General features: G+C 46.7%; 2 protein-coding genes and 1 pseudogene across 4 annotated transcripts in view; all 3 read left to right on the plus strand.

The window, feature by feature from the left end:
• The window catches only part of LOC111158497 (tubulin tyrosine ligase), a 36,175-nt gene extending 28,531 nt beyond the window's left edge, over nucleotides 1-7,644 (plus strand). The window contains exons 6-7 of the mRNA XM_022520558.1: nucleotides 1,231-1,374; nucleotides 4,039-7,644. Of these exons, the coding sequence (XP_022376266.1) occupies nucleotides 1,231-1,374; nucleotides 4,039-4,153 (259 nt within the window). The 3' untranslated portion in view covers nucleotides 4,154-7,644. The remainder of the gene's footprint in view (nucleotides 1-1,230; nucleotides 1,375-4,038) is intronic.
• A 4,432-nt stretch (nucleotides 7,645-12,076) lies between these two features.
• LOC111158476 (RNA polymerase I subunit B) overlaps nucleotides 12,077-18,896 on the plus strand; it is a 30,392-nt gene continuing 23,572 nt past the window's right edge. The window contains exons 1-4 of one of the 3 annotated variants that reach the window (XM_022520516.1): nucleotides 12,077-12,273; nucleotides 16,757-16,924; nucleotides 17,171-17,317; nucleotides 18,617-18,749. In XM_022520516.1, coding sequence (XP_022376224.1) covers nucleotides 12,079-12,273; nucleotides 16,757-16,924; nucleotides 17,171-17,317; nucleotides 18,617-18,749 — 643 coding nt within the window. In that variant the 5' untranslated portion in view covers nucleotides 12,077-12,078. The remainder of the gene's footprint in view (nucleotides 12,274-16,756; nucleotides 16,925-17,170; nucleotides 17,318-18,616; nucleotides 18,750-18,896) is intronic. The other 2 variants (XM_022520518.1, XM_022520517.1) reach the window with 2 other exon arrangements.
• Nucleotides 13,156-14,422, plus strand: LOC111158374 (annotated as a pseudogene).

Genomic DNA, 18,896 nt, shown 5'->3' on the forward strand with positions numbered 1-18,896 from the left:
GCAGGGAGCCTGCTTCCTCCTCTCTCTCTCTGCCTGCCTCTCTGCCTACCTGTGATCTCTGTCTGTCAAATAAATAAATAAAATCTTTAAAAAAAAAAACAAAAACAGAAATGACACAGGTTTTCTGGATGGTTATACAAAATAGTGATTTATCAGTAGTAAGTTATTTATTTTTTAGAGAGAGATTTTATTTATTTGACAGGGAGAGAGCACAAGGAGGGGTGGGGCAGTGAGGGGCAGAGGGAGAAGCTGACTCCCCACTGAGCAGAGAAGCTGACACGGGGCTTGATTCCAGGACCCTGGGATCACAACCTGAGTGGAAGGCAGATGCTTAACCTTCTGAGCCACCCAGGTGCCCTCATAAGTTCTTTATGTAATTATCTCATTGAACATCCCAGTGCTAGGACTAGGTATTATTTTTACCCCTTCCTTTATGGATAAAGAAATCAAAGCTTGGCTAAGAGAGGTTAAAAACTTGCCTAAGATTCTGGCCTTAGGCCCCTGACCTTAGATCTCATGTATTAACTCAGTATGTTTTTGAAGTTCATGTTCAACTTTTTCGTGTTTTCAGTTTGTCTGTTTTTTTTTTCCAATTTTTTTTGAACAGTAGTTGATGTTAATAGTAATTCTATTTTGTATTTTAATATTTAAATCTTTTAATTAGTAATAATTTGGCATTAGAACTGAAGCTAATGAAAGTAATGAATGAGGCCAACTTCACTGCCAGTTTTGCTCTTCACCAAATGGTAGTCCAGTTCTTCTACATGGCAGCAATGCATGGGAGTGTTTTATTTATTACAGACAAACATGGCATCAGTCTCCTGTTGGGGGAAGCCACCTTTCCAGGGCTATGGTGACTTAACACTGTGCTGGGAAAGCAGACCCTACCTGTAAGAACATGAGTATTTACAGAGTTTTCTAACAAGTAGCTTGATAAGTAGCTTTGTCTTGAATAATCATTGGTAATTAAAAGAGAATTGGGGCACCTAGCTGGCTCAATTGGTGGAGCGTGCAACTCTTGACATCTGGGCTATGAGTTTGAGCCCTACATTGGGTGTAGAGCTTACTTCAAAATAATATCTTTAAAAAATAAAATAAGTAAAAGAGAGAATTAAGTCTAAGTGGATTTTTTATCATCACTTTTGATACAAAATCATCCAAGCACATCTTCCGTGTTCCTTCTCCCTCAACCAACCCATTCTCAGTGAGCTCTCCCCCTTTGCCCCGCAGAAGCTGCCTCATGAGCGTGGAGCCCGCCATTAGCACCAGGCACCTCCCTTACCAGAGCTTCCAGCTCTTTGGCTTCGACTTCATGGTGGACGAGGAGCTGAAGGTGTGGCTCATTGAGGTCAACGGCGCCCCAGCTTGTGCTCAGTAAGCCTGAACACCACTGTGTTTTAACAAAGGGGAAGTTGGTTCCACAGTTGGAATAGCCTGTCTTGGCAAGGTGGTGAGTCTCTCTTCACCTACGTGTCCAAGTGGAGGCTGTTTTAACTGCTGTGAGGGAGGATGGCCTCTGGCAGGACCCTGGCCAGCAGGGGGCTCTGCTGAGTCAGTCCTTCCCAATTCTCCCGTGTGTTGAGCAGGAGTCTGTGCTTAGGTGGGTGGTAGTTGCTGTGAGAGTTTCAAACAAAGCTAGTAACTGTCAGAGGAGACCCTCCTGTGTGACCAGTTCAGGGAATGGGGTCCTCTGAGTTGGCGGGGGGGGGATGATGATAACCAAGAAATTGAGGGGGTTCTCCAGGCAGGAAGTACTCTGAGAAGGCACTGTAGACACAGTGGAGCTAGAATGGGGATGTAAGAGAAGAGTGTCACATGTACCATGGAGTGGAGGGGAGAGCCTTCAGAAGAGGGACATAGCATCCACTGGGACCACGCCTTGTGCCCGGCTCTGTGGGGGATGCACAGATGAGCAGACCCTGCCCACGAAAGCCTCATGGAGGCCTTAGAAGTTAGGGGCAGCTGGACATGATCCTCAAAGGCTGCTGGTTCTTCTGAAGATTCACTTTCATCAGGTCAGGACCCTTCATGGTTCCCCACGTCCGCATCTTGGAGGAATTGAGGTGATCGTCCACACGTTCAGGAGAAAGTTCTGGACCTACAAGGGGCATCGTTGACACACAAGCCACTCTTTCATTAGGAGCCAGGCCTTCGCCGCTTGCTCAGTGGCTGTGACATGGCATGTGTGATTCTTCTTGTTCGGCAGTCCCTTCAGCTAACCCGTACTTGTTAGTACCCCTAACCTCCCAGGCCCCAGTATGGGGGTCCCAATCATGAGCTGAGACACAGGCCCTGTCCTTGGAAAGACTGTGGGCATGACAAAGAACCAGACAAATACAGATTACAAACTGGGACATGCTTTATCCTTGATCAAGGATGTTAAAGTAGTATCATTGAGCAAAGGGCTGCCGTTGAGAGGTGGTGCTTGGAACTGAGTTGGAAGGAGAGGTGAGCAGGACGGCTGGAAAACAGCGGCATGCCTCTGTTCCCCTGTCCTTCCAATAAAGGTTCAGTCATCCCTTGTGTCCTGTGCCCTCTCCACCCCGCTTCCTGTCCCATGTCCCTTTGCCTTCCTCATTCAGTGTCAGCTTCTCCCCCCTCTCCCTCTTCAGGGTATGGTTCCCATCAACACGTGCATATGCAGCAGATTTCCTCAGCAGTTATAAAGAGTCCTCCCTCGAGGCCATGTCCTGCTCCAGTAACTCCTCCTCCCTGCTCCTGTTGTAGCCAGACTTCTGGAACGCAGTGTCTGCTCAGGCTGGTTCCTCTTTCTCTGTCCTCATCCGTGCTGTGGTCCATCCTGGGCTGGACGTCATCTCCTCCACCCCACAGAAATGTTCTTTGAAGGTCCCCAGCTAAGTCCATATTGCCAGGTCCAGTGGCCCCCTTCCGTGTGGACATCCTGGACCTCCCAGCAGTATCTGAGGGAGCTGCTGACACCGTGCTGAGATGCTCTTCTGTTGTGGCTTCAGACACACTCTGTAGTGGGAAGCTTTGGCTGAGGAGATGTGGGCATGATTGGCCTCTTGCTCCTCATCAGTGGACCCCAGTCAGCGCCTCAGCCCTGGGTGTTTGTCTTCTCTCTCCACTATGCTTTCTCTGAATGTGATCTTATTCAACTTCATACTTTTAAAGCCACCAGATTACATCACAGCCCAGAGTTCCAGAGCCATGTGTGCACCTGCCTGCCCACCGTCCTGCGGGGATGTCTGTGACTGTCTCTGAGAGGCACGCCCTGCCCCAGACTCGCGCATCTCCATGAATGCCCACCTCCCCTCCCCACAGAATCTAAACTGGAATCCTGACCGAGATGCAGCCTCCTCCTTTCCATTACCCTCAGGTTCTGTGCATCGGGAGCTGGTCAGCTCAGCCTCCAGCCTTGGCAGTCCTCTGCTCTCCACCCCCACTGTCCTAGCTCTCCCACAGGTCCTCTTCCATCACTGTGGATGCTTTTTCAGGAGCCTTCTAACGGGGATCTCCTCTTCTGCTCTTGCCCCAGTAAAATCCACTCTTGGTGCGCACTGTTCCTTCTCCCCCTCACAAACACACTCTTTCTTTTCTCCTCCTCTCTTTTTTCTTTCCCGCTCCTTTCTGTCTCTCTGGGTCTATCTGTCCTCTCCCTCCTCTTTTCTACCCCGTTATCCTCTGTCTGAGCTCACTCATTCCCCAGGTGTCACCTATTTGGCACCCCTGGGGAGTCTCTCCTAGGGTCTCCTCAGCCACACTGAGAAGGTGCTTTCCCTCCAAGTATACCCACCACAGGCAGGCAAGATGGCTCTTAGACTCTATGGAAATTGCCCGTCTTCCCTGCCAGTGAGAGCAGGAGTTACTGGTCTCTTCACCCGAGACCTTCCCGAAGTATTTGTTAAGGGGCTGCTTGATGCTCGTGCAGCATCTGTATGTACCATGGAAACCAGTTTTAGGAACTTGGTCATGAGATGGAACACCTAGGGCAGGTCCCGGTGAAAAAATATCTATTGACTTTCCACATGCACTTTGATGACCGTCTACAATGATATTTTTTAAAACACATTTCAGGAAGCTTTATGCAGAACTCTGCCAGGGCATCGTGGACATAGCCATTTCCAGTGTCTTCCCGCCCCCGGACGTGGAGCCGCAGCACGTCCAGCCGGCGGCATTCATCAAGCTGTGACCGAGGGAGGCGCTCAGAGCTGCCTCAGAAGAAGCACGAGCTCCTGCTCCAGGGGAAGGTGAACTGTCAGGGTGGCTCACTACCAAGCCAGGACTGGAGAAAGAGAGGCAACCGGCAAAGCCGTGACAGAAGGGAGAACACCAGAAGAAAAGGCAGCTTCCCCAAAGAGCGGTGGCTCAGGGGTTCCAGGTGGCACTCTCAGCGCTGCTGTTGAGATGTGAGAATGGAAGCCAGTTGCTCTGAGGGGGGGAGCCAAATGCTCTTCTAAGGGGAAAAGACAGGGATTTGATTATTTTATGTTCTCATCCTTTAAAAAAATCCAGTTTTTATCCTAAGGCAGCATTGTGAGCAGCGCCTCTCCTCCCTGGGGGTTGAGACCGTTGGACCTTTCGTTGGTGTCTTTCCACCTGCTGCAGCCTTAGTGCCTTAGCTCCATGCCCAGCTGCAACCCTTCTGTCTGGGACACGGATTGGATATTATAGCGTCCGGGAGGTTGCCAGTGTGTTCCCTGCCCATCTCTCCCCGCAGCACCCTGCCCGTGGAAGTCTGGACAAGCATGCACCAACAGTGCTCGGGTTCGTGCTGGGCGCCACCTCACAGCGAGCGAAGGGGGCTTTCCTCATCATGTTCCTGACGGCGTTTGGTCAGTCACCTGTCAGGGCCGGTGTGGGCTAGGCACCGAAACAGCAAATGCTGCTCTCGATCTGCTCTGTGCATGTTTTAGAAACCAAGCAGCAAGTTTGCCACAAACCCATAAGCATCAAATAAGCATGAGAGAGAAAAAAAAAACAAAACAAAACACGATGTCTTGCTTTACTTAATAGTTGGGTGTGGTAGGTTTTGGAAATAGGATGATCCTCACTTATCTTTGTTTTAACCAGAATTCTACATGCACTTTTGCAAAGTTCCCTTTGGCTCGCTTTTTTTTGTTTTAACTTCTGTAAAAACCCCTCTAGAGGGTAGAAGAAGTAGAGTTACACACACAAATACATACACACACACACACACACCCTACCAGGTGACACTGCCCCAGACACAGGTAGCTCTCCCCCATTTTCTTGCCCTCAAAGCACCTTCCGCAGGAGCTAGAAGGGCACGTTTGGTTCCAGGGAAGATTCTCTGCCTGCTTGTGCCTCTGCATGCCAGGCGAGGGTCTAAATGAGTGTTTGTCTGGCCTGAATGGGGGAATCTCCTAAAATGGGAAAGACGTGGTTTCAGAGCTCTATACAGCATCTTGTAAGTCAACAAATGTGTCCTGTTAGGTGTAGTTTCCACTCACTGGATCAAATATTCTGTAGATTTTTCAGGAGACTATATCCCTAGCAGTGGGAAGAACAAGATGCTACTTGCATTCCAACGTGAGCTGAATGAGCAGGTCCTTCTTAGAATGTACTGGGAACCACAGCAGGCCTTGTCCAGTATGTGCTGTGTTCTTCCTTTGTGTATATGTGTGCCCCATTATTCTTTCTGTGTGGTACCAGACAACAGTTCTGCAGTCAGGGAGACTTTCCTAAAAAGGGAAAAGAGCAATGCCTCCTGAAACATATGAGATGTGGGAGCTCACGGTGAAGAAAGGATAAGGAGTATTTCATAGATGCAGCAGTGGGTGTAGGACGTGGTAGCATTATGTTGAGGTGAAGGAGAAAGGCCCAACTGGTTCGGCTCTTCTGCAAATTGGAATTACAAAATATTCTGGTTACCCAGAATACAGACAATAAGGTTTGCATCCAGAGTGAAATTAAACAGTCAGCAGGGAAAGTCAGTCTTGGAAGGCCAGCACTGTTTGATGAGTGTTTGGGGACTTTGCGCAGATCATGACAAGGTGCACACCCTTCTAGAAAGTGTGAGCTACTCAGTCCTTGGGAAGGCTCTGTGGACTGGTGACAGGGGGAGCATGGAGGTTTTTGTTGTGTTATCACACGTGAATGTAGATCTGTAATGATCTTTTGGACCTAAATTAAAGGGACATCTGAGAGTTTCCTAACTCTCACAGTGACAGAGCTAAGAATTTAGATGGTGCAAGTCCATGGATCTTGACAGAATTACTAAGAAACCTCAATCACTGGCATATATGTGAGGGACGTAAAGCTTTACAAAGAAAATTATGCTTCATTCCTCACATGGTTTCAAATAAATATCTATTTCATGCATTAGTTTTTGATCGGGTGGGATGGTTGGCTCAGAATTGTTCCATACCCTTCCATGATACCTTTGGCACAGATGGTAGTGCCTCGCCTCTCAGTCTTCCTACATGCAGAGTGCGTATGTGTCGCCAGTTGCTAGGGGAGGAGGTGTTCTTTATTTGGAGATGTTAATTCCAATCTTCGCACTGTCATTTGACCACACAGTGTGAGATGAACCCATTAACTTCTCTGTGCCTTAGATTCTTATCTCATGGAAGGGATTGTTGCCTGACCTGGAGACAACCTCAGGGACTTCTAGTGAGGACAGGTGAGGTTAGGAAGACTCAAGAACCTGTGGTACCAAGGTTCTCAGTGCTGACTATATGCTGGAATCACTTGGGGAGCTTTTTTAGAATGCTGGTTTTTACACCCTTTCTCTCCCACCTCTGACCAATGAAATCAGAACCTGAGGCATCAGTATGCTTTGAGATGCCTTGAACCACTGCTTAAGAAGGAAGGACAAACACACTGCTACCTTAGAATAATCAAGTAAGATCTAGGACTTTTTGGAAAAGTTCCTTTAGGAAGAACAGGCATTTCTTGAGGAATGACCTCATGTTGGTCAACGTGTTGACCTACGTATTCATGATACAAGCAACTGCTGTCTAAGCATGTTCTCGTTTTGCTTCTTGTCCAGCATTTGTAAACTCAAACATGCTTTCATTTCCTTAAACAGTTTGTGAAGCCTTGACAACAAATGTAAACAGCCAGGAATTTATACATCTACTAAATATGTGTTAAGGGTATTCGTTACTGAGAGAAAAGCCCCTTCCCTCATTAACTCCTGTGGTAATCATAAACTCGATTTTACCCAGAACATTGAAGTGCCTCAGTGTCTGTATGATTCAGTGGAGCAGGTGCTGGCATGCTTACCTGCGAACTCGCCCTTTCACTAGCACCTCAGGATAATTATCCCAGACTCGGCATATCTGGTAGTGTCAGAAATGTATGGGATCCACAGAATTTGCAAACAGCAGCAAAGCTACAGAGTGTGTTTTTGTTGACAGCCACGGCTGTGTCAAGCAGGTGTGGATCCAGCCCTGTTGTGGGGGTGGGGGACTCTGCCGGAGAACACAAGGGGCCAGAGTAAGTCCCCTGCAGCATGTGGGTGCTGTGGAGAAAATTCAGTGATACACTTGTCTCTGATCCCAGATGCAGAATCTGTACCTAAGAGGAAATGACTTCTGAACTACGGTGATTTTATGAATGTTTAAAATGCCCAGAGCATTAAAGTAATATTTCAAGCGTCTTTGTGCCCTTTGGTTCTATCATCTCATCATGGTGGTTGACTGGCCTAGGATATCACTGGTTATATGAATCCACAGTTCCGTTGCTCAGGTAGGCAGACTTTTTCCAGAAAGGGTCAGAGTCGTAAATATTCTAGGCTTTGCAAACCAAACAGGTTCTTTGTTGCATATTCTTCTTCTTTTTAACCAACTCTTAAAAACAAACAAACAAACTTGGTTGACAGGCGGTACAAACACAGGCCAGATGTGGCATTGCTTGCTGACACAGCATGTTACCCAAGACATAAGCCAACAGACTGTCCTTTGAAACTGTCATGTGCTCCCCCAAGGTGAAGCATTGAAATAATTTCTGCTGCCAGAATCCGGTGCATCTCTTCCCTGCCTTGTGTGTTGTCTGAAGCTTGCTACAGCTGGTCAGGTGAGACCCATGGTTGTGAGAAAGCATTATGTGTGCTTCAGACATGGGAGGAGGTAGAGGGGCTTCATAAAATGACTACAATCAGCGGGAAGACCGTGAAGTTCTAAGAGTTCACTAAGGCCACGTATATGAATATCTGTAAGCGTCACCACCTCAGGCATTTAGTGTCATTTATGTAAATTGTAGTTAACTTGTAACTTCCTGTGTGATGAGGCTGAATGCTTTGGACTTCTTTCCCATGTACGGCTGCTTTCGCTCCATAAACATCTTCTGGCACAAAGATTTGTGGCCTTCCACAAATGGAAACCCTGGCTTAAGCACTCCAGACACGTTTCTGATTTGATGTGATACACACCTACCAGACTCGGTGTAGACTGCATGGGCGGGGTGCAGGGACAAGCAGACAGGGACCGAAGCAGGAAACTACTTAGGATCCCGAGAGTGGACAGGTTCAAAGCCTTTGGAGGACTTCTCTTCATGGGCTGGTCCTGCTTGCTGTCAGGAGCTGCCCCTTCTCCTTAAAGAACCTGAAGTTACCCATGGCCCCAGAGGTTCAGTGATATTTTAAAGATGTCTCCCCCAAAACATCCCTAAGGACAAAGGGAAATGAGCCCCTGTCCCAGGGAATCCTTTGCATAGGTTGATTGCTGCAAGCCAAGATTCCTTTTCAAAATTCACATGAGAGGACATCAGTAAGAACAGCAGGGTAAAACCTCTCTCCTTGAAAGGGATGGGAACACTGGCAAAAACTTTCTAGAAATTAACCAACGGCTTGCAACAATCCAGAAACATTTATTAAAGAAAAACCATTCTACCTTGATAAGAATAGCAAGTTTTGGAATGTTTTAATTCACTCTATTTTCATTCCCCTTTTCTTAGCTCCGTAGTAGCCTTGCAAATGAAAAGCCCCACGATCATGGTAAAACGCCAGAGTCTAGCAACAATTGGAGGCTACAGAGGGGTTGAAGCTCCTCCAAAAAGCCCCATTCCCAGTGAATGGTCATTATTTGACCTGTCTGGCTGTTCCATGTAAATCCTCATCTCAGGGCTTGTCTTCGGCACTTCCCAAAGTGGGCCTGGTGTGAACAACCTTTTCCCTATGTGAGGTTGTTAAAAATAACCAGCAATTGTTTATCAGCTTTCCTGGGATGGCCATAAAAGTTGGAAGGAACAACAAGCTGACCAAAAAACTTAGGAAAAGATGGGGAATGAGATATCCATGAGAAGTTTTAAAAAGTTCTAAAGAACAAAGAAGGCCACACACATGTATAGGGCTGTGTGCAGGCCTGGGGAGACCTGAATTCCTGCAGCTTTTCTTTTTTTTTTTCCTTTTTAAGTAGGAGCCCAGCACAGGGCTTGAACTCACAACCCTGAGATCAAGACCTGAACTAAGAACAAGAGTCTGATACTTAATAGACTGAGCCACCCCAGCACCCTGAATTCCCTCAGTTTTTACCTCTATATGACCAGGAGGATCTACACAAGCCTCCCTGGCATGCCCAAGGCGCATGCGCAGATACACACACACACACACACACACACACACACACACACACACACACACACACCCCTTGGCAAAGACAGGGAGATTTACTGGTCCAAGTGTTTAAGGAAATCTGTTCAATCATTAGTTGACCACTAAGCTAAGAGCAGATACTTCAGTGGCCACACACATCAAAGAATAGAAGCTTTACAGAATTATTTCAGGAAAGTCTAATCAATGACAACAATAAATCCTGGAGAGGATAGAGTATCTGGTTTCCAAAGTTGCCCCAAATTGTATTACATTTTTCCAGTTTTCAGCATAAATTATGGGACATGCAAAGAAAAAAGAAAGTATGGCCCTTGGAGGGAAAAGGCAATCAGTAGAAACCATCCCTGAGGAAGCCCAGGCATTGGTCTTATTGCACAAAGACTTTAATTCAGCTATTTAAATGTTTAAAGAACTAAAAGAATGATGAGAATGGTGTCACCAGAGAGAATATCATTAAAGAGATATAAATTGTTTATATAATTTATATATCTATGTCTACAAAAATAGAACCAAGTAAGAATTTTGGCTTTTAAAAGTACAGTAATGCAAATGAAAAATTCAGAAGAGGGCGTGTAGGTGGCTCAGTTAGTTAAGAGTCTGCCTTCGGCTCAGGTCATGATCCCAGAGTCCTGGGATTGAGCCCTGCAAGTTGTTGGGCTCTGTGCTTAGCCTAGAGCCTGCTTCTCCCTCTGCCACTCCCCCTGCTTGTGCCATCTCTCTCTCTCTCTCTGTCAAAAAAGTAAAATATTTTGGTGGGGTGCCTGGGTGGCTCAGTGGGTTAAAGCCTCTGCCTTTGGCTCAGGTCATGATCTCAGGGTCCTGGGATCGAGCCCCACATCGGGCTCTCTGCTCAGCGGGGAGCCTGCTTCTTCCTCTCTCTCTGCCTGCCTCTCTGCCTATTTGTGGTCTCTGTCTGTCAAATAAATTTTTAAAATCTTAAAAAAAAAAAAAAAGGATTATAGGGGACTCCTATGAACAATTTTATGCCAACAAATTAGATAACCTGCCCCAAAAGGCCACATTCCTAGAACTGATGAACCTGATGAACCTGACTCAAGAAGATACAGAAAATCTGAACAGATGTAAAAAGTGGATTGAAGTAATGACCAAAAAATCTTTTTATAGGGAAAAGCCCAGCATCAAATAGCTTCACTGCTAAATTCTACCAAGTGTTAAAAATGTAATGTAGCCAGACAATGCATTTTTCTTCAGCCATGAAAGAAAAGAAGTACTGAAACTTGCTGTAACATGGATGAACCTTGAAAGCAGTGGAGAGATTGTGAGGATGATCCGTTCAGAACTTGTGCTCTGAAGAGGATTCTTGGTAGCTGAAGAGGGACAAGGAATCAGTGAGTTGTTTTTGTATTGTTCTGTTTAACAGCTTTTCTAGCAAATTTGTAAGCTGATGGAAATGGCTGTTCCAACAATAATCCCCTCATTCTCTTGCCTTCAAAGAGTTCCTGACTGGGGGGGGCGGGGGAGACAAAGGAAGAGTTTTCCTTTGAAGGAGCAGAGACATGATAAAACGGGAGGAGGCAGGATTTAGGGTGCAGGTGCGCCCATCTCCTTAGGTTTAATGGTGTCAGCATTGAATAGAAACAGAAGATCACTTTTAAAAGTGATACAGGAATAAGAACTACCAGCTGACTTAGGTAGAGGTAAGACTGACAGAAGGGATGGATTCCCAAGGGGCAGGAGGACACTTTTAGGAGTGGTGGATTAATTCGTTACCTTAATTATGGTGATGGCTCCACCCAGTGTATACATGGGTCAAAACCTATCAACGTGTACACTCTAAACGTGTGGTTTACTTCAAGCCAATTATGCCACAATACAGAATACAACTGTTAAATACACACCCAAAGGATGAAGTTGAAAAACATGTGCCGGCATTCCTTGATAAACCCATATCCTGGGGGGAGAAGTGATTCATAGGACTCGCACAAACTCCAAGGATCTTAAGGCTGGAAGTCTCCTCGGATGTCCCGGCCTCCAGCATGCCTCAGGAATCCGGTCTAGATGTGGGGAGGGGGCTAGCGCAGACAGACCACTTCTTCACCATCGCAGGGCAGTTTTCACGACTTAAGAGCTGGGTGGTGACAGCAGTCGGTCTGGTTCCCAACTTCTGCTTTTTTCCACAAGTCAGGGTCAGCATCAGGCATCAGCTTCGGAAAGTGATCATGGGAAACAGGAGGGGAAGGAATCTCTGAAGACCACTCTCCTCCAGGCCTAATCCACTGCGCGAATAAACGCTAAACCGATCACTCGACGAACTGGGCGCAGAGCTGGCGTGAACCGGATCTCGGCCATCTTTCGGCGGAGCGGGGAATAGGTGGGACCGCCGCACTCTGGCTCTGTATAGTTCCAGACCGGCCCATTCACTCTGTGGTGTAGGTTTCAGGTCGACCCTGTAAAATCGAAGGGCCAAAGTCCGGCGGAACCGGAGGAACTACATTTCCCAGCAGGCCGTGGGCGCCGGCGTGCCCGCCCTTCTTCCCGGGGCGTGCAGAGCGGTCTCTGGCTGTGGGTGTGCAGGCGGACGCATGGATCCAGGCGGACGCATGGATCCAGCCGGCCGGTGGCAGAATCTGCCCAGCGGGCCTAGCCTAAAGCACTTAACTGACCCGTCTTATGGGATCCCGCGGGAGCAGCAAAAGCCAGCGTTGCAGGAACTGACGCGGGCGCATGTTGAGTCCTTCAACTACGCTGTGCGCGAGGGGCTCAGCCACGCGGTGCAGGTGAGCCCGGTGTCCTCCCCGGCTCCTGTCCGCTCTGCGTTGCCTGGCGCCGCTTGCCCCGCGTCCCGCGACTGGGCGAAGCTCGAGGCGGGCAGAGGAGAGGGGCCCCGCGGGGCTGGAGGGAGGCGGGTGGCAGGGTGCGTGTGTGGCTCTGGGGGTGTGGGAGATCCAGGAGGTGGGGGGGGGGGGGGGGGGGCCTGGGTGGAGTGGGGCACTGGCCTCGGGTAGGGGTCCTAGATAGATGGCTTGGAGGTCCCGATATAATACCAAATAGTTGTACCCCTCGATCGCGCCAGACCCCGCGCGGGGCCTGGCAATTGTAGTCTACTTGACTAGGGGGATACTAGACGTGTTTGTCACTGCTGGATTTCTTTGTGACCGGAACCCGTAGTGTTTTGTAGGACAGGTCCAGCGTGCGGTGACAGCCATGCACAACGCACGCGCTTTCATATCACTGGGAGTTTCGCTTCTCCGAGAAACTTCCCTGAAAAGGTTCTGAGCCCATTAGCCCAAAGACTGTACTGTGGGAGGTCGTCCTTCCACGGTTTTCTTCGCTCACAGCTTTAAAGGGAGAAACTGCTGGACACCTGTTCTGAATTAGGTGGGTGTTGAGGAAGATACAGATGAGGCATAGAAGCGAGATTGGGTAGCCGTAATACTTGCTCAGCGTTAAGTGATTGATCTAAAGGATAAGGTAGGAGAGTTCAAGAGAAGGTGGGCGGGGGGGGGGGGGGGGAGGTCGAGTCTCCTTTAATCAGCATAGCCACTGTCTCCAGGTGCTAGGCTCTGAGGGTGAGGAGGAGGCAGTCCTGTGTGAGACACAGTTCTTGCTTTTGAGGCCTTGGTATCACGTTTTGCGAGTGGAGTGGAGGAGAGGGACGCATGGAAGCAGTCAGTGCCAGTACTCTGAAGAACTGGAGCACATAGGAGGCAAGGCTAATCCAGGTGCTTGAGACAAGGCAGGGTCGGGTGAATTGAAGGGGGGAGGAGAGTGCACTCCCTCAGGGGAATCGGAAGAGCACAACTCAGGGGACACTACTGTGTGGGTTTGTTGGGTAGGATTTGTGTCCTGAGAAATAGGGATAGTAGATTCGCCAGTTTCTGATACTTGAGCTCTCCAAATAATACAAGATCATTGAAGTTTCTTTGAAGATTAATTAATACTCCTTCACCTTTTGGCAACAGATAAGGCTGATGAGAAATATTTGTGTCGTATATCTGAGAAAAACCATATCTAATTAAAGGTTAATGAGCATTGGGGTTTATTGAAACAGTGAAAAAAAGAGCCCTGGATTCAGATGATCAAGGAAGACTTGCTCTAAAATAAAAATGCACGTATACACAAGACTTTTTAGGAGGAGTCATAGATAGACTGGTGGGTTCTCAAACTTTTTGGTCCCAGAACAACCTCTCGCTCAAAATCTTGAGGGAGTGTAAAGAGCTTTTGTTTATCAGTATTTACTCTATTAGAAATTGAAGTTGAGAAGTTTTTAGAACACTAATTCATTTAAAAGATAAACCAATTAGATACTAACATTTTTAATAAAAATATTTTGGGGAAGGATGAAGATGGTGGTTACCAGGGTGTAGGTCCTGGGAGTCTGATGGGGCTGCAAAGGGCAGCTGGGACCATGGTGCTGTTGGGTACACAGACAGCCTCCCACATCACCAAGGACGTGCTCTTGGGGCCATATCCCAGGGGCCCTATCCCAAGACCCCAGAAGAACCGGCCACTGCTGCCAAGAAGTATGATATGGGGGTGGAAGACTACCAGCCATACTTAGATGACAGACAACATGGGGTGCAGCGACTACCCGAAGCTCCCTGACCACTCTTGACAGGAGAGGGATCCATGGTATGACTGGGACCGCCCAGGCCTGAGGTTGAACTGGGATGAACCGATGTACTGGAACCTTGACGTGTCCATCGGGAGCCTTGTGGACACATCCCCTATGCCTGTTTCCTGAAATCTCATGTGTAAGCACCTCTTGAGCTTTGTGGCCTTCATGGTGTTCATGTTTCGGGTGGGGAAACTTATGCCACCTACCAGACCATGGGGCCAAAGCGGTATCCTTATGATAATCTGTACCTGGAATGAGGCAGCGATCCCACTGAAGAGCCCAAGCTGGTGGTTCTTTGTGAGATCTGAGGAGGCTCCATCAGCTTTGTGCCCCCTAAGGGACTGCCCTATTTCTAGAGATTTAACTTTAATGAAATACCTGATATTTCATTAAAATATGATAAAACTTAGTGCTATGGTTTAAAAAAAAATTTTTTTTCTAAAGCAGAAAAAATTAAAGGTAAATGATATTTTTGCACATTTTTTAAATGTCTGGCTTATTAGAAGACAGCTGGATTCCCATTTCTGCTTCTGTATTCGATGTCTCGTAATATGTTGTTTTAATTAAAAGTACATGTAGAGGGGCGCCTGCGTGGCTCAGTGGGTTAAAGCTTCTGCCTTCGGCTCGGGTCATGATCCCAGGGTCCTGGGATGGAGCCCCACATCGGGCTCTCTGCTCAGCGGGGAGCCTGCTTCTTCCTCTCTCTCTCTCCCTGCCTCCCTCTCTGCCTACTTGTGATCTCTGTCTGTCAAATAAAAAAATTAAAAAAATTAAAAAATTAAAAAATAAATAAAAGTACATGTAGAAAATGTAGCCTGCCCAGATAATGATGCTGCACCTTAGCTGGTACCATAAGACGAGGAGAAAATGTTGTTGCAGAAAACACAGTAAAGTAAATGACTAACAGAGTCTAGGGAAGAATAGCCTTTGTCATATTTTTGTTTGTTTAGAGTTTTGCCCAATTTGGGGATGGGGGGGATGGATTCCTTCATTCTCTGAGTCCAGATTAATACATCACAATCATCTTTTCAGAATACAGCCGATTCTCATTTTTCAGGAATTCGTATTTATTAATTGCCTACTCACTAAAATTTATTTGTAACCCCCAAGTCAATATTCACCATGTGCAGGGGCACCTGAGTGACTCAGTGTAGGTTAAGCCTCTGCCTTTGGCTCAGGTCATAATCTCAGGGTCCTGGGATGAAGCCCCACTTTGGGCTCTCTGCTCAGCAGGGAGCCTGCTTCCCCCTCTCTGCCTACTTGTGATCTCTCTCTGTCAAATAAATAAATAAACTCTTAAAATATTCACCACGTGCAGAGTGGTGAAAAATTTGAATTGCCCAACGGCCATCATCCCAACGGAGGCCCAAGAAGGTGATGCTCCGCTTTCTTGTTTCAAGGTCTCATACTATAAATAAGTATCCTTCTCGAACTCTGTCCAGTTTTTCTCATTCTGGTGCTTTTTATTGGTGATTTCACTGTTTAAGATGGTCCTCAAGCACAGTGCTATCTAATGTTCCAAGTGCAGAAAGGCTGTGACGTACCTCTTAGGAGAAAATCTGTTTTAGATAACCTTTGTTCAGTCATGAGTTAATGCTGTTGGCTGTGGGTTCAGTGTTAATGAATCAACATATATATTGAATAAGGTATCCTTAAAACAAGGTTGTATATTGATCAGTTGACGAAATGTGATCGGGGACCCACAGGAACCTAATTTTGTCTTTCCCCTCAGAATGGTGGTTCAGTATTCACTAATCCAGTGTTTGTGTCAACTTTATAGACCATAACTATCTCAAGTAATGAGATCGTATTGAGATATAGATAGTGCAGCTATGGCTTGAAAAAGTGAATCTTCCCTCTTTTAAAAATTAATGCTTAATTTTAATCCTTAAACAGGACAGATTAAAATTTTATTTTAGAATAAAATATTAAATTCTAAAACAATGCCAGCTTTAGATAAAATTGTAAAATTTAGAAAAGGTCAACTGAACTGACAGGAGGAGGAGAATCTATTTTCTTGGCCCCACTTTCGGCATTCTTGTTCTAACGCTAAGGCTAGGGGGTTGTTCATAGTTGATTCTAGGGTAGCTCAATGATGCCCTTTCCTCAGAAGAGCAGAGCTTCCCCCAGGGAGCGGTGCAGAGAAGCAGCTATTGTGGCAGAGGAAGAACCATGGCCCCCACCTGTGGCTCTGGCTTCAGAACGAGGCCACCATGGAATGAAATGTACAGATATCAAAGAAGGGCATTAGAGTGTCTGGTCCCAAATCAGCAGGTGTTTCCATATCCTTGCCTGTTAGGCGCAGTCCCATTTGTTTGGCTACATACTTAGCAGACACCAAGTATAACAGAGAAGGCAGACACTTGGTTCAGAGAACGGCTTTGTTCTGTACATAACTGTCCCTGGAGCCTGCTACGAATCTGACTTGTAGTAGCCTGTCATGATCTGAAGGTAGTACGTTATCGTTTTAGGGACTTGGGTGTGAGTAGAATGGATGTAGCTTTAACCCTCTTCCTAGATAGGTCACCTGTGGCATGGTAGGCATCAGTGCGTGTAGAACGTGTGGGGTTTGAAAGGTTTCTCTAGGGAGAAAGAGGGTCTTGGAGAAATGCAAGCAGTTAATAGTATGGATTGTATTTCAGGCTATCCCTCCCTTTGAATTCGCTTTCAAAGATGAGCGCATCTCCCTTACTATTGTGGACGCTGTCATCAGCCCGCCCATGGTTCCGAAAGGGAACATCTGCAAAGAGCTCAACATTTATCCAGCCGAATGCCGGGGCCGGAGGAGCACCTACCGGGGCAAGCTAACGGTCAGTACAAGTGACAGCGTGCGACCCTCACACGGTGCGTTTGTGAGACTACAGCTGACGCCTCATAAAGCATATACCAGAATTCTGCTTTCTTAGCACGATCGTCCAAGAGATTCCATCTTCTAAATCGAAAGCATATGCTCATTTACTTTCCAGCCTTCTTCCTTACTCTCTTAAAATACGAGTTCTTGTAGATGCACGTAGTTTCTTTTTCTTAAGTATTTTTTTTTTCTTCTTTCCCTTTAGGCTGATATCAGCTGGGCAGTGAATGGAATCTCAAGAGGAATCATTAAACAGTTTCTTGGCTACGTTCCCATCATGGTGAAGTCTAAGCTTTGCAACTTACACGGCCTTTCTCCCAAAGCCCTCATTGAGCACCATGAGGAAGCAGAGGTAACTGCGGGCCCCTGGTATGCTGCAGGGCTGGGCGATGCTAGAGAAGGCCCGAGGTGGGGGCAAGAAGATCCCACACTCATCAGTAGGAGTCAGGTTGTCCTTCTCTGCTTCTCTTCTGGATAGGTTAAACGGGGCTGGCTCCCTTGTGTGCATCTTGTGCTGGGCTCAGAATGAGGCTCAGAGACAGTGTATGAGAAGTAGCCATACAGTTAGAGAACATTATTATTGTGGGGGAAGAATTGAGCGGCTTTTCCCCAATTTTCCATAGGATACACATTTAGAGATGTTCTGCTTTACCAGCAGTAAGACTGTGTGAGCATATTAAACGCTTTCCCTACCTTCCCTTCGGCGTCTCTTTCAGCCACGTTAGGTGGCTTTGCAGTATTGAGTTGGAGTGATCAGGAGCACAGACTCTGCCTGGAGTGGGGAGACTGTGTAACATGTAATGTGGCGGGATGAGCGTGGTGGTGTCAGATCTGGGTTTGACATGCAGATGCTCCACTTACCACTTATGTGGGTTTGGGCACATTCCATCTTTCTGAGCCTCTGCTCCCTCTGCTGGGCATAACAACTGTGCCACTCGTTATTACGAGGATTAAATGGGATGGTAACATAGAGCACCTAGCATGCTTACACCTGCTTCAGAGTGGGGCTGCCACTGTAGTGGTTTTTTTTTATTATTATTACAGAAATGAGATACTAGAACTGTGAAAAAATAGTTTCCTCTTTAGCTAATCTGAATTTCTGGTTTCCAGAGTTTTTGTACAAAGTTTTTTTTAACTTATTTGGGAAACCTTATTTGCCTGGAAGCAAATGGCTATTGTTTTCATCTCTTTACAGTAAGTTTTTTTTGTTTTTGTTTTGTTTTTTAAATATCATATGAAGACAAATCATTTTAGGGGACAAAAGGGCAAGTTAGGTCGAGCCTGTCCAGTGGAAGAAAGTACCCTGATTTTCTTCCATACTTTTCTCCCAGGTCCCCAGAACCTTTTTAATGTACTTGAGAAGACTGTTAGTTCACACACTGACAGATTCCATACAGTTTCCAAGGGATCTGTAGACCCTTTCGCCTCCGTGTGCACCTGGCACTATATCTGGCAGGTAGTTTCATGTTTACAATTAATGTATCTTATTTTTTAAAATTAACATAAAATGTATTATTTGCTTCAGGGCTACAGGTCTGTGAATCATCAGTTTTACACAACTCACAGCTCTCACTATAGCACATACCCTTCCCAGTGTCCATTACGATTAATGTATCTTTGTTCAACAAATTATAATTCATCTCTTTGGCAGGAAATGGGAGGCTATTTTATAATAAATGGCATTGAAAAAGTTATCCGAATGTTGATTATGCCTCGGAGGAATTTCCCCATTGCAATGATAAGACCAAAATGGAAAACCAGAGGGCCTGGCTATACTCAGTATGGTAAGTTGTAGTGACTTTTGGAATGTTCTTTTAGAAAAGTTTTGTTTTTCAGGGGCGCCTGGGTGGCTCAGTGGGTTGGGCCTCTGCCTTTGGCTCAGGTCATGATCTTGGGGTCCTGGGATCAAGCCCCACATCAGGCTCTCTGCT

This window comes from Enhydra lutris, unplaced genomic scaffold (assembly GCF_002288905.1).
Source record: "Enhydra lutris kenyoni isolate GAN:26980312 unplaced genomic scaffold, ASM228890v2 scaffoldscaffold59, whole genome shotgun sequence".
Classification (NCBI taxonomy): domain Eukaryota; kingdom Metazoa; phylum Chordata; class Mammalia; order Carnivora; family Mustelidae; genus Enhydra; species Enhydra lutris.